General features: G+C 57.7%; 1 protein-coding gene and 1 long non-coding RNA gene across 2 annotated transcripts in view; one reads left to right on the top strand and one right to left on the bottom strand.

Moving 5' to 3' along the window:
* Positions 1-17,884, bottom strand: part of DNAH2 (dynein axonemal heavy chain 2) — a 94,295-nt gene that overhangs the window by 4,925 nt on the left and 71,486 nt on the right. Inside the window, 14 exon segments of the mRNA XM_045487332.1 lie at positions 3,241-3,431; positions 3,647-3,830; positions 3,982-4,130; positions 4,222-4,408; positions 5,985-6,111; positions 7,036-7,235; positions 7,771-7,915; positions 8,034-8,167; positions 8,355-8,503; positions 8,735-8,885; positions 9,035-9,101; positions 9,173-9,321; positions 9,499-9,624; positions 10,166-10,330. Of these exon segments, the coding sequence (XP_045343288.1) occupies positions 3,241-3,431; positions 3,647-3,830; positions 3,982-4,130; positions 4,222-4,408; positions 5,985-6,111; positions 7,036-7,235; positions 7,771-7,915; positions 8,034-8,167; positions 8,355-8,503; positions 8,735-8,885; positions 9,035-9,101; positions 9,173-9,321; positions 9,499-9,624; positions 10,166-10,330 (2,124 nt within the window).
* On the top strand, positions 9,632-10,314 carry LOC123602977. Its single transcript, XR_006714654.1, has 2 exons — positions 9,632-9,828; positions 10,185-10,314. It is a non-coding gene; the product is annotated as an uncharacterized LOC123602977 (long non-coding RNA).

Raw genomic sequence — 17,884 nt, 5'->3', positions numbered from 1 at the left:
GAAACAAGCAAGGCACAGATGAATGTGTGTGTTAGCCAGACGCACCTTGAGAAAAGCGGCTGCAGCCGAGTGGGGAGGGCGGTGGGAATGGGAATCATCTTTCTTACACAGGAAGATGGGCACACAGGTGTGTATTGAATTGGGATCCATGGGGGCGCCTGGGTGGCTCAGTCGGTTGAGCATCCGACTTCGGCTCAGGCCAGGATCTCATAGTTGCTGGGTTCAAGCCCCACGTGGGGCTCTGTCGGGCTCTGTGCTGACAGCTCAGAGCCTGCTTCAGATCCTGTGTCTCCCTCTCTCTCTCCTCTCTGCCCTTCCTCCGCTCACGCTGTCTCTCAAAACTAAATAAAGATGTTTAAAATGTTTTTAAAAATGAATGGGGATCCTTTATATCTTTGCATATATTTTAGAATTTTTTTTTTTTTGAGAGAGGGTGCAAACAGGTGTAGGGGAGAGGGGCGGAGGGAGGGAGAGAGAGAAGCCCTAGCAGGTCCTACACTCAGCGCGGAGCCTGATGCGGGGCTTGATCCCTTGACTCTGGGATCGTGATCGGAGCTGAAATCAAGAGTCGGACGCTCAACGCACCGAGCCACCCAGGCACCCCCTCTTGTATGTATTTTATATTCTTTTGTATCTGCTTAATATTTAATGAAAAGGAAAGGACTAGAAGGCAGGCAGTGATCCAACCAAGAATACCACTCCAGAATCGCACCCAAACCGGCGACTGGAGGCTGTGGTCATGGGGACCTTCTTACTTGTAAGACTCGAATGAGCCACCGTCCCCTTGACTATTGGGGCTGCTTTCGTGTATCCCGATGCAAACACTGGCCTCTTTCACAGGACAACAAAATTGCAATACCTGACCTAGAACAGATCCTGTGCTGGGGGAGAATTTTAAAAAGGACATGACTGGGTCCTTTACCACAATTGGAATATATAATAGATTGGGTTCAAACGCTCTATCCGTTTATTGAGGTTGGGCAGTTGTGCTGTAGTGTGTATTGAAAAAAAATAAAAATCCTTCTCAGGATTGAGCCCTTTATGCCAAAATACACTGAAGTATTAGTGGGAAAAGACCATGATGTCTTTCCCAGTTTACTCTCGGCGTTCGGAGACAGCATGTGTGTGTGGAGACGCAGAGAGAGATCAAATGATAAGGCCGGTGAGGCAAAATGTTAACAATGGAAGAGTCTGGGTAACGAGTCCACGGGTGTGAGGCTGTGAGGACATAGTGTTTGTGTTCTTCTTCTTCTGTTTTTGTTTGTTTGTTTGTTTGTTTGTTTGTTTGTTTGAAGTAGGCTCCAGGCCCAATGTGGGGCTTGAACTCAACACTCTGAGATCAAGGGTCACACTCTCTGCCAATGGAGCCAGCCAGGAACCCTAGAGTAATCTTGTTCTTACAACTCTTGCGTAAGTTTCCAATGATTTCCAAGTAAAACATTTAAAAATAGTGCCCTCTTCAATACGGAGAGAAATCCTGTTGCAAACAAGTAGGCCGTGAATGTTCGGCCTTCCCTGAAGGTCTGGCTCACGCCCAGAGGTTCTGCAGACCCCGGGTGGTGAGGACAAATCTCCCCTGGGTGGAGCCAGGGCGAGCCTCCCCTCCCCCCTCCCCCCCCCCCCCCCCCCCCCCCCCGCAGACCATCCCACCTCCTCCCAGGCCGCCCCCAGAATCCACCTTCTTATGCGGCCAGAAGTAGCACCTGCCTCCGCTCTGACACACCTGTGCCCCTCGCGGGGCGCTCGGCCAACAGAGGGCCCTCTAGCCACCAAGGCGTACACCTTTCTTGGAAAGCAAAAAGAGGTTCTTCGAAAAACGGAGGCGCCGCTAACAGAACTGGGCCGAGGAGATCATCTGCGGTGGCGGGCTGGCCACTTGCTCCGAGAGTACGGGATTTATGGTTCTGGCGTGCCAGGAGGAAACGCCTCGTTGCCAGATGGAATTCAGACCCGGGAGTGCGTTTGCTTCCCGGGGCCAGAGACAAGGACTGGGCAGGATCAGGAAGAGGACCATTTCTCCATCGAGTTGTGAAAGGGGGAAACGGAGAATGAGCCAAGTTGGAGGTCAAGGACCAAGCCTGGAGATACGATCAGAGGCCAAGAGGAAAAGGAAACACAGGCGTGATAAGTGATGTGGCGGGAGACGGAGGGAGAACCCCAAGCGCGTGTCAGGGAAAGGGTGGGGGGACCGTTCACTGTGTCAACTGCCCCAAGGCAGGCCAGGAGGATTTACATGATGAAAGACGTGTGTCCAGACTTACTGGTTGAGTACCTATTATGTACAGGTGCTAGTCACAAGGTAAGCAAGACAGAGAGAGAGAGAGAGAGAGAGAGAGAGAGAGAGACCAAAGATGTGTCCTCTGGCTTCGCGGAGTTTCCAGTCTAGAGAAGACAGCAGGCGCTCGTCAGAACCAAACTCACACGGTAAAAGGACCAGCGGGAAGGTTCTGTGAGAGTGTATCACTGGGATGCTGAGCTCAACGAGGAGGGCTGAGGCCTGAAGGGGCGAAGGAGGGGGCGGCGGGGTGGGGGAGGGGGTGCCCAGCAGCTTGTGCGGAAGCCTTGGGGCAGGACGGTGCAGAGTCCGGAGGAAGAGGAACAAGATACTTTAAGAGTTGAGGGTGGAGCGAGGAGAGGGAAGGGAGAAGGGGTAGGTGGGGCCCAGAGGCACAGGGTGGGGGGAGGGGGCTCACAGGCCGGGTCAGCGAGGGTTTGCGTCTTGACTAAAAGCGCCGACAAGCGACTCGAGTGGCGAGTGGCGTAAGCAGAGGTGAACAGAGGGGACACAGGAACGTGATCGGTGTGGCTGCATTCAGTGGCGACCTCCGGGCTGGAGAGAAACATTTCAGCAGAGCTGGAGGGAGAAGGGCCGGAAGCCGGGGCCACTGGGGAGAGGTGGAAGGAAATGCCGGGAGGCAGGAAGGCGCTGTGGACTAGCTGTTTACTCTTCTGTGCCTCAGCTTCCTCTCTGTGAAATGGGGGTGACGGTACCTACCCGATAGGGTGTGTGTGTTCTAAACGAATTTGGTAAAGGGACGATGCCGGGCACCGGGTAACCGGCTGGCGGTGTTGGATGTTACCGCTCTGTGCTAAGAGCCTGGCGCACGGAGGGAAGAGGCGAGGGGGGTCTCTCGAGAGGGGAGCAGAGCCCGAAGGCCAGGCGGCTGTTAAGGCTGGGCCTCCCGCTGGCACCGGCCGCAAGAGAGCCGGGCCGGGCGGCGCGGCCGGCGCCCGCCGTACCTTTGGCGGTTCCGTGGTCATCTTGACGCTGGCCTGCAGGATGGAGATGGGGAAGTCCGGGTGGGGGCTGGAGCTGAGCCAGAGGCGGAAGGAAGGGTGAGGTTCTTCCAGCTGCAGCTGCTCTACCAGCTTGTCCAGGTTGGGCATCCAAGACAGCGACAGGTGGCAGTTAGCTAGGAATACCCAGTGTCCTGCAAGGGGGCACTGGATTCAGTGGGAGCCCTTCCCCGAGCCCCGTGTGTCCCCGCACGTCGCACCCGATTCCGCGCGTGTGGGGGGAAGGGGTCCCGGGGGCCCCTCTGGAGAGGCGGGGGCTGCGGTCACGGTAGTGTGACGGAGGCCGGGGCTTCCGGGGAGTAAGACGCGCACCAGGGACGGGGGCTGGGGAGCAGGACGGGACACTGACCCTGAAGGACCCCCTCTCGCAGGAGCCGGGCGGCAATGGGGGCCTGGCCCTGGCCCAGGGACAGGGCGTGGAAACGCTGGGCCATGCCCATGTGCTCCGCCAGCTGGAGCAGGGCGCCGGAGGGGTCCACACCGGGAGACAGGATGAACACCAGCGGGGTGCGTGGGGTCGAATCCTCCAGAACCTGCCAGAAGCACGGGGGTGTGAGAAGGCCACGTGAGGCGGGGCAGGGTCGGGGGAGCGGGGACTGCCCAAGAGCAGAGGTTGGGGGCACCGCAGAGCGAGGCAAGAAGGACCGGGGGTGTGGGGGGCAAGGAGGAAACCAAGCCACTGACCAGCTTCATGTTGAGCACGGGCGGCTCCACGAAGCGGGAGCCGAGATTGGAGACGATGAACGAGGCGACACAGAAGGCCACCCGGTCCTGGCGCAGGGAGCGCACGATCAGCATTCGCTGCATCTCATTGCAGGCGTTTTCCCACTCGCCTGGGGACGGAGAGGGCCGGGAAGCAGACGCTCGGAGGGGACGGGGACAGGGACAGGGAACGAGGGGAAGGGCCCGGCGGGGAGGGGGCACCTGGCAGCATGGCCTTCTCCGGGGTGGCGCTGGTATACCACAGGTGCCAGTCACGAGGGTATTGCTCGAAGGAGTTCATGAGCCCGTGGAAGTTGGTCAGTTTGTCCAGCTCTGTGATGTTGTCCCAGTAGGCGTCGGCGAGCCAGCTCGTACACGGGTTATCCATCTGGCCCTCGCGATCCAGGACCTGGGCAAGGAGAGAGGAGGAAGGGGACTGACCGGAACCCCCTCCAAAGCAATTAATGATGAGGCAGCCGAGACCCTGCATCGGGCACCACGAGGAAAGGACTATGGGAGTCCCAGAGGCACTGGGCTCTGCCTGGACTGCGGAAGCCACTTGGAGGGGGGGGTGGGAGGGACGGGGCAGGGTCTCCCCGGCACCGAGCGGACACCTCACGGTGCAAATTTGGGGAGCTGGCGCCCTCTGCTGGCTTCCTGGTGACACTGTCTCTCGCCCTAATGACCTCGCCCTGCAGAAAGGCCCCTTGCCTTCTTCGCCCTCTTCAGCAAGCACTGGGACGCGGCGCTGAATGTAAAGGGCACATATCTCTGCCCCTGAGGGGCTTATTTTCCAACATGGGAGGGCAGACAATGAGCCAAAGACATAAACAATTAAGTTATCCAGTGCTAGGTAAAGATGGCAAGGCCGCGCCAGAGTAGAATGAGCTGAACAGCATATAAAAGATCGGGAGTTCCGGGGGTAGTTGGAAGTATTAAATAGGAAAGTCAAGGAGGTCTCGGGGAGGTGCAATCTGAGTCCAGCGTTAAAGTTGGTGAGTGGGAGCTGCGGGCGCACCTGTGGCAGAAGGGACAGCGAATGCAGGAGCCCTGGGGGGGGGGGGGGGGCAGGGCAGGCCATGGGAGGTGACACCAGGGAGGTGGGCATGCTGACAGACTGGGGGTGGGGAGCATTGAGAGGCTCTTAGTTATTGGTAACCCGGATGAGAGGAGAAGTGCCCGGCATTGTCCAGGAGGGTGGAGAGAGGCCAGCCCAGGAAACGTGGTGTCGCCGTCTGGCAGGTGTTTTTAAATTTGTTTTTAAAGTTTATTCATTTTTGAGAGAGAGTTTTGAGAGAGAGAGAGAGAGAGAGAGAGAGAGAATGAGAATGAGCAGAGGAGGGGCAGAGAGAGAGGGAGACCCAGAATCTGAAGCAGGCTCCAGGCTCCTAACTGTCAGCACAGAGCCCGATGCGGGGCTTGAACCCACGGACCGTGAGATCATGACCTGAGCCGAAGTCGGTCATGACTTCGTGACCTTAACTGACTGAGCCACCCAGGCACCCCTGTCTGGCAGTTTTAAGGGCCTCGTGGATTTAAAGGGAGTCCATTCGGTGTGGGAGTGTTTTTCTCCAGCTAGGCCCAGCCTCCTGGGCCACACAGGAACAGGAGAGCAAGATCCAGCCAGAGTGGTGGTTTCGCCAAGCAAAAGCAATACGGGACTGGGTGCTGAGGGTGCCTGTGGGGTGGGGGGAGCATGTAACGGTGACCATGGAACCCAGGCCGGGAAAGGAGGGGCTTGAGCAGCAGTGAAAGAGGCAAGAGACCACACCTGTCAGTGGGTCACAGGTAAGAGGGGCCCCAAATCCTCACCTGTAATGTGAGAGCCCCCCCCCCCCGCCCCCCGCATCCCCAGGGAGCCGGACACACCTGCTCCTGGCACTTTTCCTTGGCTCGCTCGCTGGAGCCTTGGGCCTGACAGTCCGGCCCGGAGTCCTGGTCATACATGTCCCCGTCCCCAACCCTGACGCCTCTGACCGACTCACCACACCCCCGCGGAGAAAGAAGTTGTACTCGTCCGTGTTGAGCTTGCCAGAGGTCTCCAGGATTTTGGCACACATCTGGAAACTGAAGAGTAGCTTGTGGCGCTCAAAAAGGGTGCGGCAGGTGTACCTGAGAGACGGGCACCCGGAGGGCGGAGGGGGCAGGGAGCAGAACGTGGATGGTTACTGAGTGCAGGTCCTACGATCGCGGAGCCTCACGCACAGGAAGGGCCTGAATCGGCATCTAGCCCAAACCTCTCGTCAACTGCCAAGCCCTCAGGGACCTAGAGAGCTCACTGGTGAAACCAGTCATTCGTTTCCATTAAACAACACGCAGCATCGACTTGACCCCTACTCTGCAGGTCCTAAAGGCAGAGTCATCTCTGAGCCCCAGCCTCCCCAGCCTCTGTCCTGGAGGAGGTCAGCTGAAGAGGGAGGACAGACAGAGAGCCCATCGACTAAGCGGTGACGTGACGGGTCCTGTACGGGGTGGCCGGGCCTCCGAGGGATGGCAGGGCAGGGGGCCCCCGATGGACAGTTTCTGAGAGGAGCCGCCCGGTGCAGGCGTGGAAGAGGAGGAGCAGGGAGGACTCCCGGGAGAGCCGGAGCATAAGCTAACGGGCCTTGGAGCGGCCGTGGGGAGCCGAGCGGGGACGGTCTGCAGAAAGATTCACAAGTGAACCCGCGGGGCTCAAGGCCTGGGTGGCCGGGAGGAGGCTGTGGGTGCTGGTCAGGGGCGAGGACCCTGAAGGAAGCAGGAGGACAAAGAGTGTGGTCCCCCCCCGCCCCCTACCCGGGACCAGGCCCTGCCCCAGCCTGCTGGATGCGCATCTGGATTTCACTGAGATTCCCAGTGCTTGCGGGGCACGTGGCCACTGGAGATGCGCCGGCAGCGTGGACCCTAGCAGATACGAGCACGGCTCAAGGAGCTCGTGCTCTGTCCCCACGGGGAGCAGGAGACAGGCCAGTGGCCGTGGCATCGGGCAGCACTGGCGCGGGAGCGTCCTGGCAGATGCGGGGGAGGTGGGGGGCTCCGGAGGCGCGGGGCGCACACCTGTACACAGCGTAGGTGTGGTACTCGTTCAGGTAGTCGATGCGGTCCTCCAGCTTGTTGCTGCGGTGGCTCTTGTCGATGCTGAGGACGAAGAGGTTGATGTAGGCGTCCAGCGAGAACTGGTACATGGGGTCGATACGGCCCATGTCGTTGAGCACGAAGAACAGAACCGACGCCCTCTGGGCACACGGGCGGTAAGCCTGTGGAGGGGCAGAGTCAGGGCAGGGTGGCGGGGGAGCAACCACGGGGCTGGGGGTTGGGCGGGGGACCGGGTCAGGGCCGGGGTAGGGGGGGAAGCGGCCACAGGGCTGGGGGGTGGATGGGGGACAGGGTCAGGGCAGGGGCTGGGGGCGGGGAGCGGCCACGGGGCTGGGGGGGTGGATGGGGGACAGGGTCAGGGCAGGGGCTGGGGGGGAAGTGGCCACGGGGCTGGGGGGGTGGATGGGGGACAGGGTCAGGGCAGGGGCTGGGGGCGGGGAGCGGCCACGGGGCTGGGGGGGTGGATGGAGGACAGGGTCAGGGCAGGGGCTGGGGGGGAAGCGGCCACGGGGCTGGGGGGGTGGATGGGGGACAGGGTCAGGGCAGGGGTGGTGGGGAGCGGCCATGGTGCTGGGTGGGACAGAGTCAGGGCAGGGGTAGGGGGGGAAGCAGCCACGGTGCTGGCGGGAGTGGAATTGCGGGGGGCGGGGGGGCGGTGGCCACGGGGCTGGGCACGGAGCGAGGGGCGAGGCTCACCTCGCGGGCCAAGTCGATGTTGATCTCTGTGGTCTCGCTGGTCTCCAGCTGCTCGGTCACCTCGGTGGCGGTCATCTTGGAGGTACGAAGGGTGTTCACCAGCTGCACGTCGTCGAGCAGGGAGCCCGTGGCCTCATTCAGCAGCCTGAAGGGAAGCGCAGGTAGGCGGGTGGGGAGGTGGGGAGTCCTCCCGCCCCGGCCTGCCCACACCCGGGATTCTGGCTGGGCTGGGCGGTGGGTGGCAGCGGCGGGTGCACTCTCACCGAAGGATCTCGTCCTCCAGCTCCTTGAGCTTCCTCTTGCCGGCAGCGATGTTGATGACCAGTGAGTCCTTCTGTTCCTCCAGCTCCGGCCGCTCCTTCCGGACCACGATGCCCAGCAGCTGAGCCTCCAGGCCCTGGGAACACGGGGACGCGCTCTGGTGGCGGCACCCCCCTGGCACCCGGTCACGCCTCCCCCCACCTCGTCCCCTGCCGCCCAGCGCAGGGGGCCTTTGTCTCCACCCCGCCGGCCGCCTCGACTCGACTCTCCGGGTGCTTCCTGCTCCTCGCTAGCTGGGTCCAGGCTGCAGCCCCCGCCCCCACCTGTTCCTTCACAGCAAAGTTGACGATGGTGGTCTTGGCCGAGGTCTCAGGGCTGTAGTGGGGGTTGGAGAGCTTGGTGGTGATGTAGAAACGGAAATTGCTGTTGTACTCCACCTCCTTGTCTGCAATGCGCATCAGCAGCCGGCCGCCTGCAGCCCGGGCCAGGGTCAAGGGCAAAGGAGCCCTGGTGACCAGGTGTGGGCTGGCCCAGCCCCCAGCCCGCATCCAGCTGCCCTAATGGGCCCAGCCCGGGGCTGTGTGAGTGGAGGGCCACAGTCTGAGGGCCGGCCCTCCCCCCCAACCCCTCACCTCGTGGCCCAGCTGGCTGGTCTCTAGGATTTGTCCCCCAGCCCAACCCCATAGGAAGCCTGGACCCTCACCGATTCGAGCTACAGATTTGTTGAGCACAGGGTTAAGCGTGGGGTCCAGATACTCCTGAACGTTCTGGAGCAGCACTGGATATCCAAACTGGATGGCCTTTTCTAGAATTTGAAGGTAATTGCTCATCTGCAGGTCGATAATCTGGAGGCCCTAGAGAGCAAGGGAATGAGACAGGAGACGCGCTGAGGGGCCCAAAGTAAAACCTGACTCCGGGTTGGGCCTCAGGAAGAGGCAGGCTTGGGAAGAGACGCCAGGGGCACAAGAGCAGCCCCCGCCCCGCCCCTCCCGCCAGCCTTTACCTGGTTTCCTTCCATGTTCTTGATCCACTTCAGGGCCTGGGCCTGAGGGTCAATCATCAGTGCCCACCTGAAGGCGGGCCGTCAGTCAGAAGACAGGCTCCGCCCTTGCCCCGCCCCCGCTCCCGGCAGCCTCCTTACCTGTTGCCTCGGGTGACGATGATGCCATTCTCTGTGGAAAAGGCATCCGAGGGCAACCCTTGGATGTTCCAGTCTCGAACTTTGGTAGGATTGGACAGGAAGTTGTCAAAGGTGAAGCGCGGTGAGCACGGCACCCCCAGCTCCCAGATCTGGGCGGGGAAGAGCCCCGGACGTCAGCCTGGAGGCCCGAGCCCCGAGCCCCGCTCCCCGCTCCCCGCCCCGGGGCCCCTGCCCCCGTCCCTGGCCCCTGCTGGGTGTCTCCCCGTCCTCCCCGCAGCCCTGCTCTCGGAGCCCAAGAGCTCCCGGGGACCTGAGCCCTGCCTCACCTTCCTGATCCATATCTGGGTGACGATCTCATCCCGGTAGTTGGTCAGGAAGGGGCCCATGTAGGACAGGAAGGCGGCGGCCAGGAGACAGTCACCTACCAGGTAGCCCAGATCCTCCTCCAGGCCCTGGGTGGGGGGCGGGGGGCGGGCAGGGGGTGTAAGGAGGGCCCCGGGCACTGGGGAGCGCTGGCTCTCCCCCCCCGCCCCCCCCCCCAGACACTGGCTCCATCAAAGAGGCGCTTTGTCCTAAACCTTCGGCCCCGAGGAGTCCAACCTGGTTCTAATCACTTCAGAGTCGCCGTCTTTCACAGTGATCCTGTTTACATTCTGGTGATAAGGCCTAACCCTTTCCTGAAGCCAGGGGCTCCATAAAGGCGGAGACAGGATGCGGGTGGGGAGGGGGGGGGGGACTGTTTCTGTAAAGTCATCAAGTCCATGGGCTACAGCAAAGGCCCTGGCGCTCGCTCTCCAGGCCTGTGCAAACACGGGAGCCGCCTCCCAATGGCACAGACTCGCTTTCCGCTGCTCGCACCATATAGGAGGGGGGAGAACTCCTGTCCCCCGTTCCCCCACGTCCCCCAAGTGTCCCTCAGCCGACAGGGGGTGGAGCTCTGGGACCTGGCGGGCAGGGAGGAGAGCCGGGCGGGGCGGGGCCCCCAGAGCTCACCTTGACCGTCTCCTCCCAGCGCGCCTTCTCGCTGGCCAGCCCTGACACCAGCAAGCCCGCTCGCTCCAGCTTCATTTCCATGTCCTCGGACTTCTTGCGGAGCTCCTCCTTCTGGGCCAGCTTCTCGTCGTACTGCTTCTTCAGCATCTCTAGCTTCTCGGCCACCTGGGAGGGACCAGAGCGAACGGCTCAAACGCCACTCTTGTGGCCGCGCTGCTCGGGGTTCCGGTGGCCCATCTGCCGTTTCGAGGCCTTGGGGCCTCCGTGGCCCGGTGTGCCATATGATGAAGCTAACCCCTATCCCGAAGGGCTGTCGCAGACAGAAAACAAGACAAAATATGTGTGGTGACGTGAGGTCTTCCTTCCCTTCCCCTCCGCCACTCTTTTCTTGGGCCAGGAAACTTCTTGTCATGAAACTCGAGGCCGGGTAGGAAGACAGTCCCCTTGGAGCATAATAAGCCACATGAGTCGCACTGGCAAGAGAGGATCAGAGGGCACAGAAACGACTGCCACCCCACGCCAGTGTGGCATGGCCCGAAGGCAGGACCTCGAGAGAGAAAGAAAAATCTAGAAACTGTTGGAGAGAGGAAGAGGGACTCCATTCGGGGCAAAGGCCCAGGTGCAGGGACCCACACAGGGATGGGGATCCAACTGTGCAGAGTTCACGTGCTGGCCTGGTGCCCCTGACCGGGCCTCATCTGGGCTGTGGGAAGGAGGGCACAGGGCGCAGGACATGGGCCCAGCCACTGAGGTTGACCTCCAAAAGACCCTGGAAATGCAACAGATTAACTCCCCAAGAAACTGGCTTTAAAGCAAAAGCACCCAGGGCAGCTGCGTGGCTCAGTCGGTTAAGCATCCGGGTTCAGCTCAGGTCATGATCTCACGGTTCAGGGGTTCGAGCCCCATGTCACGCTCTGTGCTGATGGCTCAGAGCCTGGAACCTGCTTCGGATTCTGTGTCTCCCTTGCTCTCTGCCCCTCCCCTGCTCACGCTCTCTTTCTTAACAATAAATAAACGTTAAAAAAAAAAAAAGGCAAAGTGGAGGTCCCAAATGTCACCTTCGGGTGACAGCACGCCTTCCAGGTCAAGCCTGGGTAGTGATGTTAGAAGGTATTAACATCCAGGGAAAGAAGGGGTCACTCCGAAGGGGTGAGTCAGCCGGGCCACTCAGGGACGAAACACCGGCTGGGGGTCTAGAAAGAGAGGGGCGCCCTTGCACTGGCACAGGTGGGCTTAAGCCCGCTGGAGGCCATGCTGTCCGGCGGTCTTCCCTGCGTGCCACCTGTCGCCAGGCTCACATGACTGCCTCCCCCCGCCCGCGCAGTCCAGGCTCGTCAGCAGCACTGATTATAATTGGGCTTCCCGCGGAGCTGTGTCTGTGGGGAAGCAGCCAGCCCACGATCGTTCTGGATTTCATTACTTATATTGCATGTGGTGTTGTCTTCACCGTTTCTATTTTTTATACAAGAAATGTATGCATAAGGTTAAAGACCTAAATAATACGATAAAAAGGGAGTTATAACAAAACCTCTTCCACTCCTGGTCCCGCTCTTCAGTAGCAAATTATTTTGAACTATTTCTCTTTTTATTTCTTCTGGCAGCTGCCTCCCTATCTCTGAATATTATGCTTAGGCTACTATTTTTAAAATACATACATGCATATTTATACATACATTAATCTGGTTGAGGTTTTTATCTTTTTAACTCAAAAATTATGGAAAGCTGCAAACCTAGGACAAAGAACCACATAATGAATACCTCTACGCCCGCCACATATATTCAACAGTTGTTAACATTCGGCCAGTCTTATTTCATCTACTGTTCTTTGCCAAAGTGTCTTAGAGGAAGTTACAGACTCATGAAACGTCAAGCCTCAAGACGTCCCGGTGCAGATCTAGAACAAAACAAGGACATCTCCCCCACGATCGTAACACCATTATCACACCTCACCGCCACTTTGTCTTTTTTTTTAAACATAATTTTCCTCTTTTATGTCTTTTCGTAAAGAGTGAATCCACATCAGAAGGAAAAAAAAACACACACGGTGAAGGATCTGGCTTCCTCCCACTCCTGCCGCAGCCCCTGCCCCAACCCCTGCCCCAGCCCCAGCCCGTTTCTCCTGTAGCTTTCCAGACACGGTCCGTGCGTAGGGTCCACCTGTAATAAATACATGCATGGTGAAGGCAGGCCCTTGCTCGCCACCAAACCCCTGTACTTAGAAGAGTGCCCGGCGCTCGGGAAGTATCTCTTTGGATGAATTTTTTTCATAAAGATAAATGCCAACATACTACTGTACTTTATTTTTTTTCTTGTCTCCAAATCGGTTCTCGTCAAGCCGCCTCATTCTCTTTAACAGCTGCAAAAGAATCTTGTGAATGACTGAACCGTAATTTATATAACAAGTCTCCTTCTGATAGACATGTGTGTCTTTCCAGCATGTTCTATCATTAACAATGCTGGAATGAACGTCCTTGTACACTGCTGTCTCTTTTTTATTTTGTTTGCTTTGTGAATAAGTGACTTAAAAATTCAAAAGGGATAATTATGGGCATGAAAAGTCTCTCTGCCCCGCCCCCCCCCCATCCACTCTGCTCCCTCCTCGAGGTAGCCAACGCGACCTGCTTCTTGAATATTCCGCAAGAGGCGTTTTGCACACACTCAGGTATATTCCATACTGCCGTTTCCTGGTTCGTCCGTTTGAAACTATTTCTGTGGCCTCTATGCTACAATGGACGCAGGGATGACCCTTTCCCCTCCAGACTACATTTCTTCCTCCCTGTTCCTGCCCATGAGAATGCTTCAACTCCTTACCTTCCTATCGCCGAATACCATCTTAAAACCCTGCTTTATCTCCTACAAAAGCATTGCCCCATCTTTACCCCACCCCCACCGACACCCAGCTCCCACTTTTTTTTTTTAGCTGTACTTTTAAGACTTAAAAAAATTTTTTTAACATTTATTTTTGAGGGAGAGAGAGACAGAGACAGAGAGAGACAGAGCACGAGTGGGGGAGGGGCAGAGAGAGAGGGAGACACAGAGTCGGAAGCAGGCTCCAGGATCCGAGCCGTCGGCACAGAGCCCGACGCGGGGCTCGAAATCACCAACTGTGAGATCGTGACCTGAGCTGAGGTCAGACGCTTAACCGACTGAGCCACCCAGGCGCCCCTGTACTTTCATTTTTATGTTGTCAAGGCTGACAACAACGTTCCCGCTCAGAAGTCACAGCCTTCTGCGCTTCGTCTCTAGGTTGACGGTAACAGCTAAAGGCCACAAAACAGCGCAACAGCGCGCACCTCCGTGACCACGACCGACCGGGCTGGTGCCGTGCGCGCCTGGGGGCCGGCCGACGGGCCGCTGCGCACAACGAACCGGTCGTGAAATAGCTTCCTATCACCCCGGATTCTGTGCTTCTGTCTTGCAGGAATTCTGATCGGTTGGGTCGTGTCTCCAATCTCTCTCGTATGTGGTTTGGGTTTCTTGTTGGCGTGGCTGTGTATATTCCTTGACTCTACCGTCTACCAAACAGCCCATCCTTTGATCATTTTTCGTTTTCCCAGAATTCTTCCCGGTTCTCTGCAATTTTTCTCTTACCGTCCTCTTTCTGCTCTCTGGGTGTCATTTCTTCCTTATTTACCCTCTGGTGACACCAATTTTTCCATTAGATTTGCTTTGTAAGTGCTTCTCGGTAGGATGAATCATCCCCGGGTTTATTGTGTCTTCTGGCGCCATGTTTTGTTATGACTTTTTTTTTTTTATCTTGGCCATTCCCTGGTGTGTGGGAAGACTTTCACCACGCCTTTACATACTCCTTCTCCGGAGGGAGGTGCGTGGCTCATCTGACTGGTGAAATCAGCAAAGAATAAGCTGGAATGCTCCACCGAGCTCAGGCCGTTTCCACTCTGCCCCCCAGCGACGCCCAAGACTGAGTCCGTCCGTCTGACGACGGGGTCACTCCTCGTGGGCCCACCTGCCCACAATGTCAGCCGCATCCTCCCACCTGGTCTCCGAAGGTGATGTTTTGGCCAAACCCCTTTGGTTTCACGTCTCAGTGTGTTTAGAACCCCCAGGCACAGAAGGCTGCTAGTTCGCAGATCCCTTCAGAGTGTATTTGCAGACCGGGAAACCCACTGAGAAACTTTGGGCGGGCCTTGGGGGTCTCAAGGGCAGACTTTGGGGTATGGACGCGTGCTTTGACTTGGAGGGTTTGCACAGGCTCCCACTGGGCACACTGAGTTTTTACGGTGGTCTGGCTGTCGCCTGGGTGAAAAAGGCTTTAAGCCGACGCTGTGATATTCTGACCTTGGCAGATGACCGTGGCTTCGTCCACAGGTGAGTGGCCGTTTCTGCAGAGGCAGGACTGCTTGAAACAGAGCAGCCTCGTGGAAACTGGGCTTGGGCTGGAGGGTGGCCGCAGGACGAGGTCCGCCGTGGCCTCGGCACAGAAGCGGCTGAAGTCCGGGAGTTTCCGGGCACTGACGGCTGGACGACGACATTTGCTGGTTTTCAACGGCAAGACTGTACATTCTGCGTGTACTATGGGTTCTAGCTTTCAATGGCTTTGGCCAAGCCTACGTGGCACTAGGGCAGCTGTCTCATTTTTTCAGTTGTTTTTTGTTTTTTGTTTTTTTTAATTCAGGGCTAAGGAGGCAATGGTGGCTCATCCACAGCCTTGGGACAAGGGAGGGGTTCCGTTCTGAGATTCCCGGTGACGCAGTTAGGGCAGGTGGCATGCAAGTATTATCTGTGCCTTAAGGGAGCATGCCGGAACAACTTGGGGGTCCCGGAGGGAAAAGCTGCGTCTTGAGCCACGGACGGCAGAGGACTTGTGCCTGGCCAGGTCCCCGGGGCACAAGCTTCAGCAGCAGCAAGGGCAGCTTCGGTTCAGGAATGTGCTGGAGGTGACTTTCCAGTTAGGAAAAGCACGGGGCGAGGTGAAAACCTTGCCCATGAGGCGGTTCTTGTAGGGCCTCGGCAATTCCACAAAGACAGCCAACACCATGAGCCACCGCGGTGTGGGGTGACCGCGCCTGGTCATGACACAGAGCGGGGGACGTGGTGTTCACGGCGGGGGTGGGGGTGGGGGTGGGGGGGAGGGTCAGATACTTGAAAGGACACGGCCGGGATTTCTGTTTGGCGTTTCCATGTGGCTGCACAACACGGGGCACATCTTAATGCTCCCTGATCCCACACTTCGCGATGGGCGACGGTGGATTTACAGTGGTGAAACTTACGTGTATTTTAGGCACAATAACTGCCCCTCTCCAAGAAATACATACACACGTGTGGGCTTCCAACCTGCCCCCGGCACGGTAAATGCTTTTTGGTTGGATCGTATCTCATATTAATCTATCGTGGGAGAGGGTGTCTCCGCAGTTTGACGTAAACTCACAGGTCATGATTTCCAGATAACCGCCATTCTGGTGAAGCTAAAAACCAAGCTTTTCTCCACGTATCCTCATTCCCGCAAACACCACTGAGTGTTCACCGTGGTCTCTGGAGCAACAAGAATTGTTGGTTCCTGGGAGCGTAATTTTGTCTGTAAATCCTGTATGTTAACTCCTGGGCCCTTTTTTTTTCTTTTTTAAGTTTATTTGAGAATCAGCACAAGCGTGCAAGCAGGGGAGGGGCAGAGAGAGAGAGAGGGAAAGAGAGAATCCCCAGCAGGCTCTGCACTGTCAGCACACAGAGCCCGACGCGGGGCTCGAACTCACAGACCCTGAGATCATGACCTGAGCTGAAATCGAGTCGGATGCTTAACCTACTAAGCCACGCAGGCGCCCCTTGAATCTTTTTAGAATTTCAAATGATGCTCACAAGAGACAGGATTTGGAGCCGCTGCAGGCTCTGAGGTCCCACAGGAATGACATCCGTTTCCCGTCCTGGCCGCAGCTTGAGGAAACAGATTCTCCCCAGATACTGAGGGCACAGCTGAGACCGAGCAGAATAAGAGGCTGGATGGTTTGGGGACTTTGACTTGAGAATGTTGGCTTCTTGATTTTTAACTCTGAAAAAGCAGGATGATTTGCTTTCAGATTTTAATTTACTTGGACTTTAGTTTACTCAGGGACTTAACCTTTGAAATTTAACACCCTCCCTCAGGGTCGTAGTCAAATGTGTGGAATCTGTGTGTGTCATTACTCTGTAGCATTTGGCTGCCATCCCACGGTCTCGGCACACGGCCTGCGATACGCTATACGGGATGATGTGACGACCAGGACTGGGGCACGAGAGAGAAAGAAGGTGAATGTTCAGTAGATTAGGCTTCTGTTTTGGCCCATTTCAGGGCCTTCTGGAGCAATTCCTTTTTTTTTTTTTTAAGTTTATTTATTTAGAGACAGAAAGAGAGCACGAGTGGGGGAGGGGGAGGGGGAGATGGAGAGAGAGAGAGAGAGAGAGAGAGCAGGCATGTACAGGGGAAGGACAGAGAGAGAGGCAGAGAGAGAATAGAATCCCAAGCAGGCTCTGCGTTGTCAGCACAGAGCCCGACGAGTGGCTCAATCTCACGGACGAGGAGATCGTGGCCTGAGCTGAAGTCAAGAGTCAGATGCTTCACCGACTGAGCCACCCAGGTGCCCGAGACAATTTCTAAGCCAGTGGTTTGTAACCCTTGCTGCCTGTCAGAATCGGGAAAATATATTTTCAGGGTCCCCAGCAAGCGAGTAACTATTTACTCCAGATTTGAGCTGATAAGCGATGTAGTTGAGCTCGGGGCCTCTTTCCAAACCGCTGGGCCCTGGCACTGAGTACAGGCTCTCCCACCCCCGGCTGGCTCCGACTTGGAAGTTTTCAAGATGCTTTCAAAATGCTCAGGCTCTGCCAGAGATGTGTACCGGCCGGTCTGTGGGGGAGCCCCGCATCGGCTCGGGGCCACCTGCAAGTGGGCGGGGAGGCAGGCCTGGCCTGTCGAAAGGTACGTTTCCCTCTGACACTCCACAGCCTTTTCAGAGGCAGAGGGCAAAGCTGGGGTCCCCGTCTGCTTCCTCTTACCGGCTAGGGGCTCTCAAGAGACCTAACGTGGGGTGCTCTACAACCACTCTCCGGTGAATGATGCTGTCGGCAGCCGACCCCACGGCCCCACTTGTCACACGTAATTATTTGTCCCAGGACAGGAACCATCCAGGGCTGAGAAACCTTCCCAAACCATTCGCCAGCCCTGGATTGTTCACTCTCGAAAGAGACGGTGAAAGGGTGACCGGCCCGAGAGAGGCTGGTGGGGGGGGGGGGGAGGGGGTAACGGCGGCCGCAGGGACGGGGCAGGGAAGGAGGGCGTGAGGACAGAAGCCCCCTCGCCCGGCCTGGCTGCTTGTTCACAGAAGGGGTCGGAAGAGGCCCCGAGGGCCGCTGCACTTGGCAGTAAAGAGGGGGGCGAGCGGGGCTTGGGGTCAGGCAGCATGGGCTCCAGCCCAGCTCCGGCGGCACCTCGAAAGTCCCTTCATCTCGCTAAACCTCAGGGTCCTCATCCGATCTGAGGACATTAGACCTGCGTGCTGTCCATACGTGGTGGCGGGTGAAACGTCCGGAAACGGTGTGACCGGCTTTGGCTGTATGAAAACTCAAAGGCCTCCATACGGCCAAAGATCGCATCAGATCTGGAGCTTGGAAACGATGCATCTGCCCGTCAGAAAGGGGAACGGCCACGCAAGCCAGGGCGCACCGCCCGTCGGAACCCCGCGCAGGGTCCAAGGGCAGCGCAAGCTCACGAGGTACCAGAATGGAACG

Source organism: Leopardus geoffroyi, chromosome E1, assembly GCF_018350155.1.
Source record: "Leopardus geoffroyi isolate Oge1 chromosome E1, O.geoffroyi_Oge1_pat1.0, whole genome shotgun sequence".
NCBI lineage: Eukaryota > Metazoa > Chordata > Mammalia > Carnivora > Felidae > Leopardus > Leopardus geoffroyi.
The sequence above is the reverse complement of the archived record's forward strand: the minus strand, read 5'-3'. Positions and strand labels throughout refer to the sequence as shown.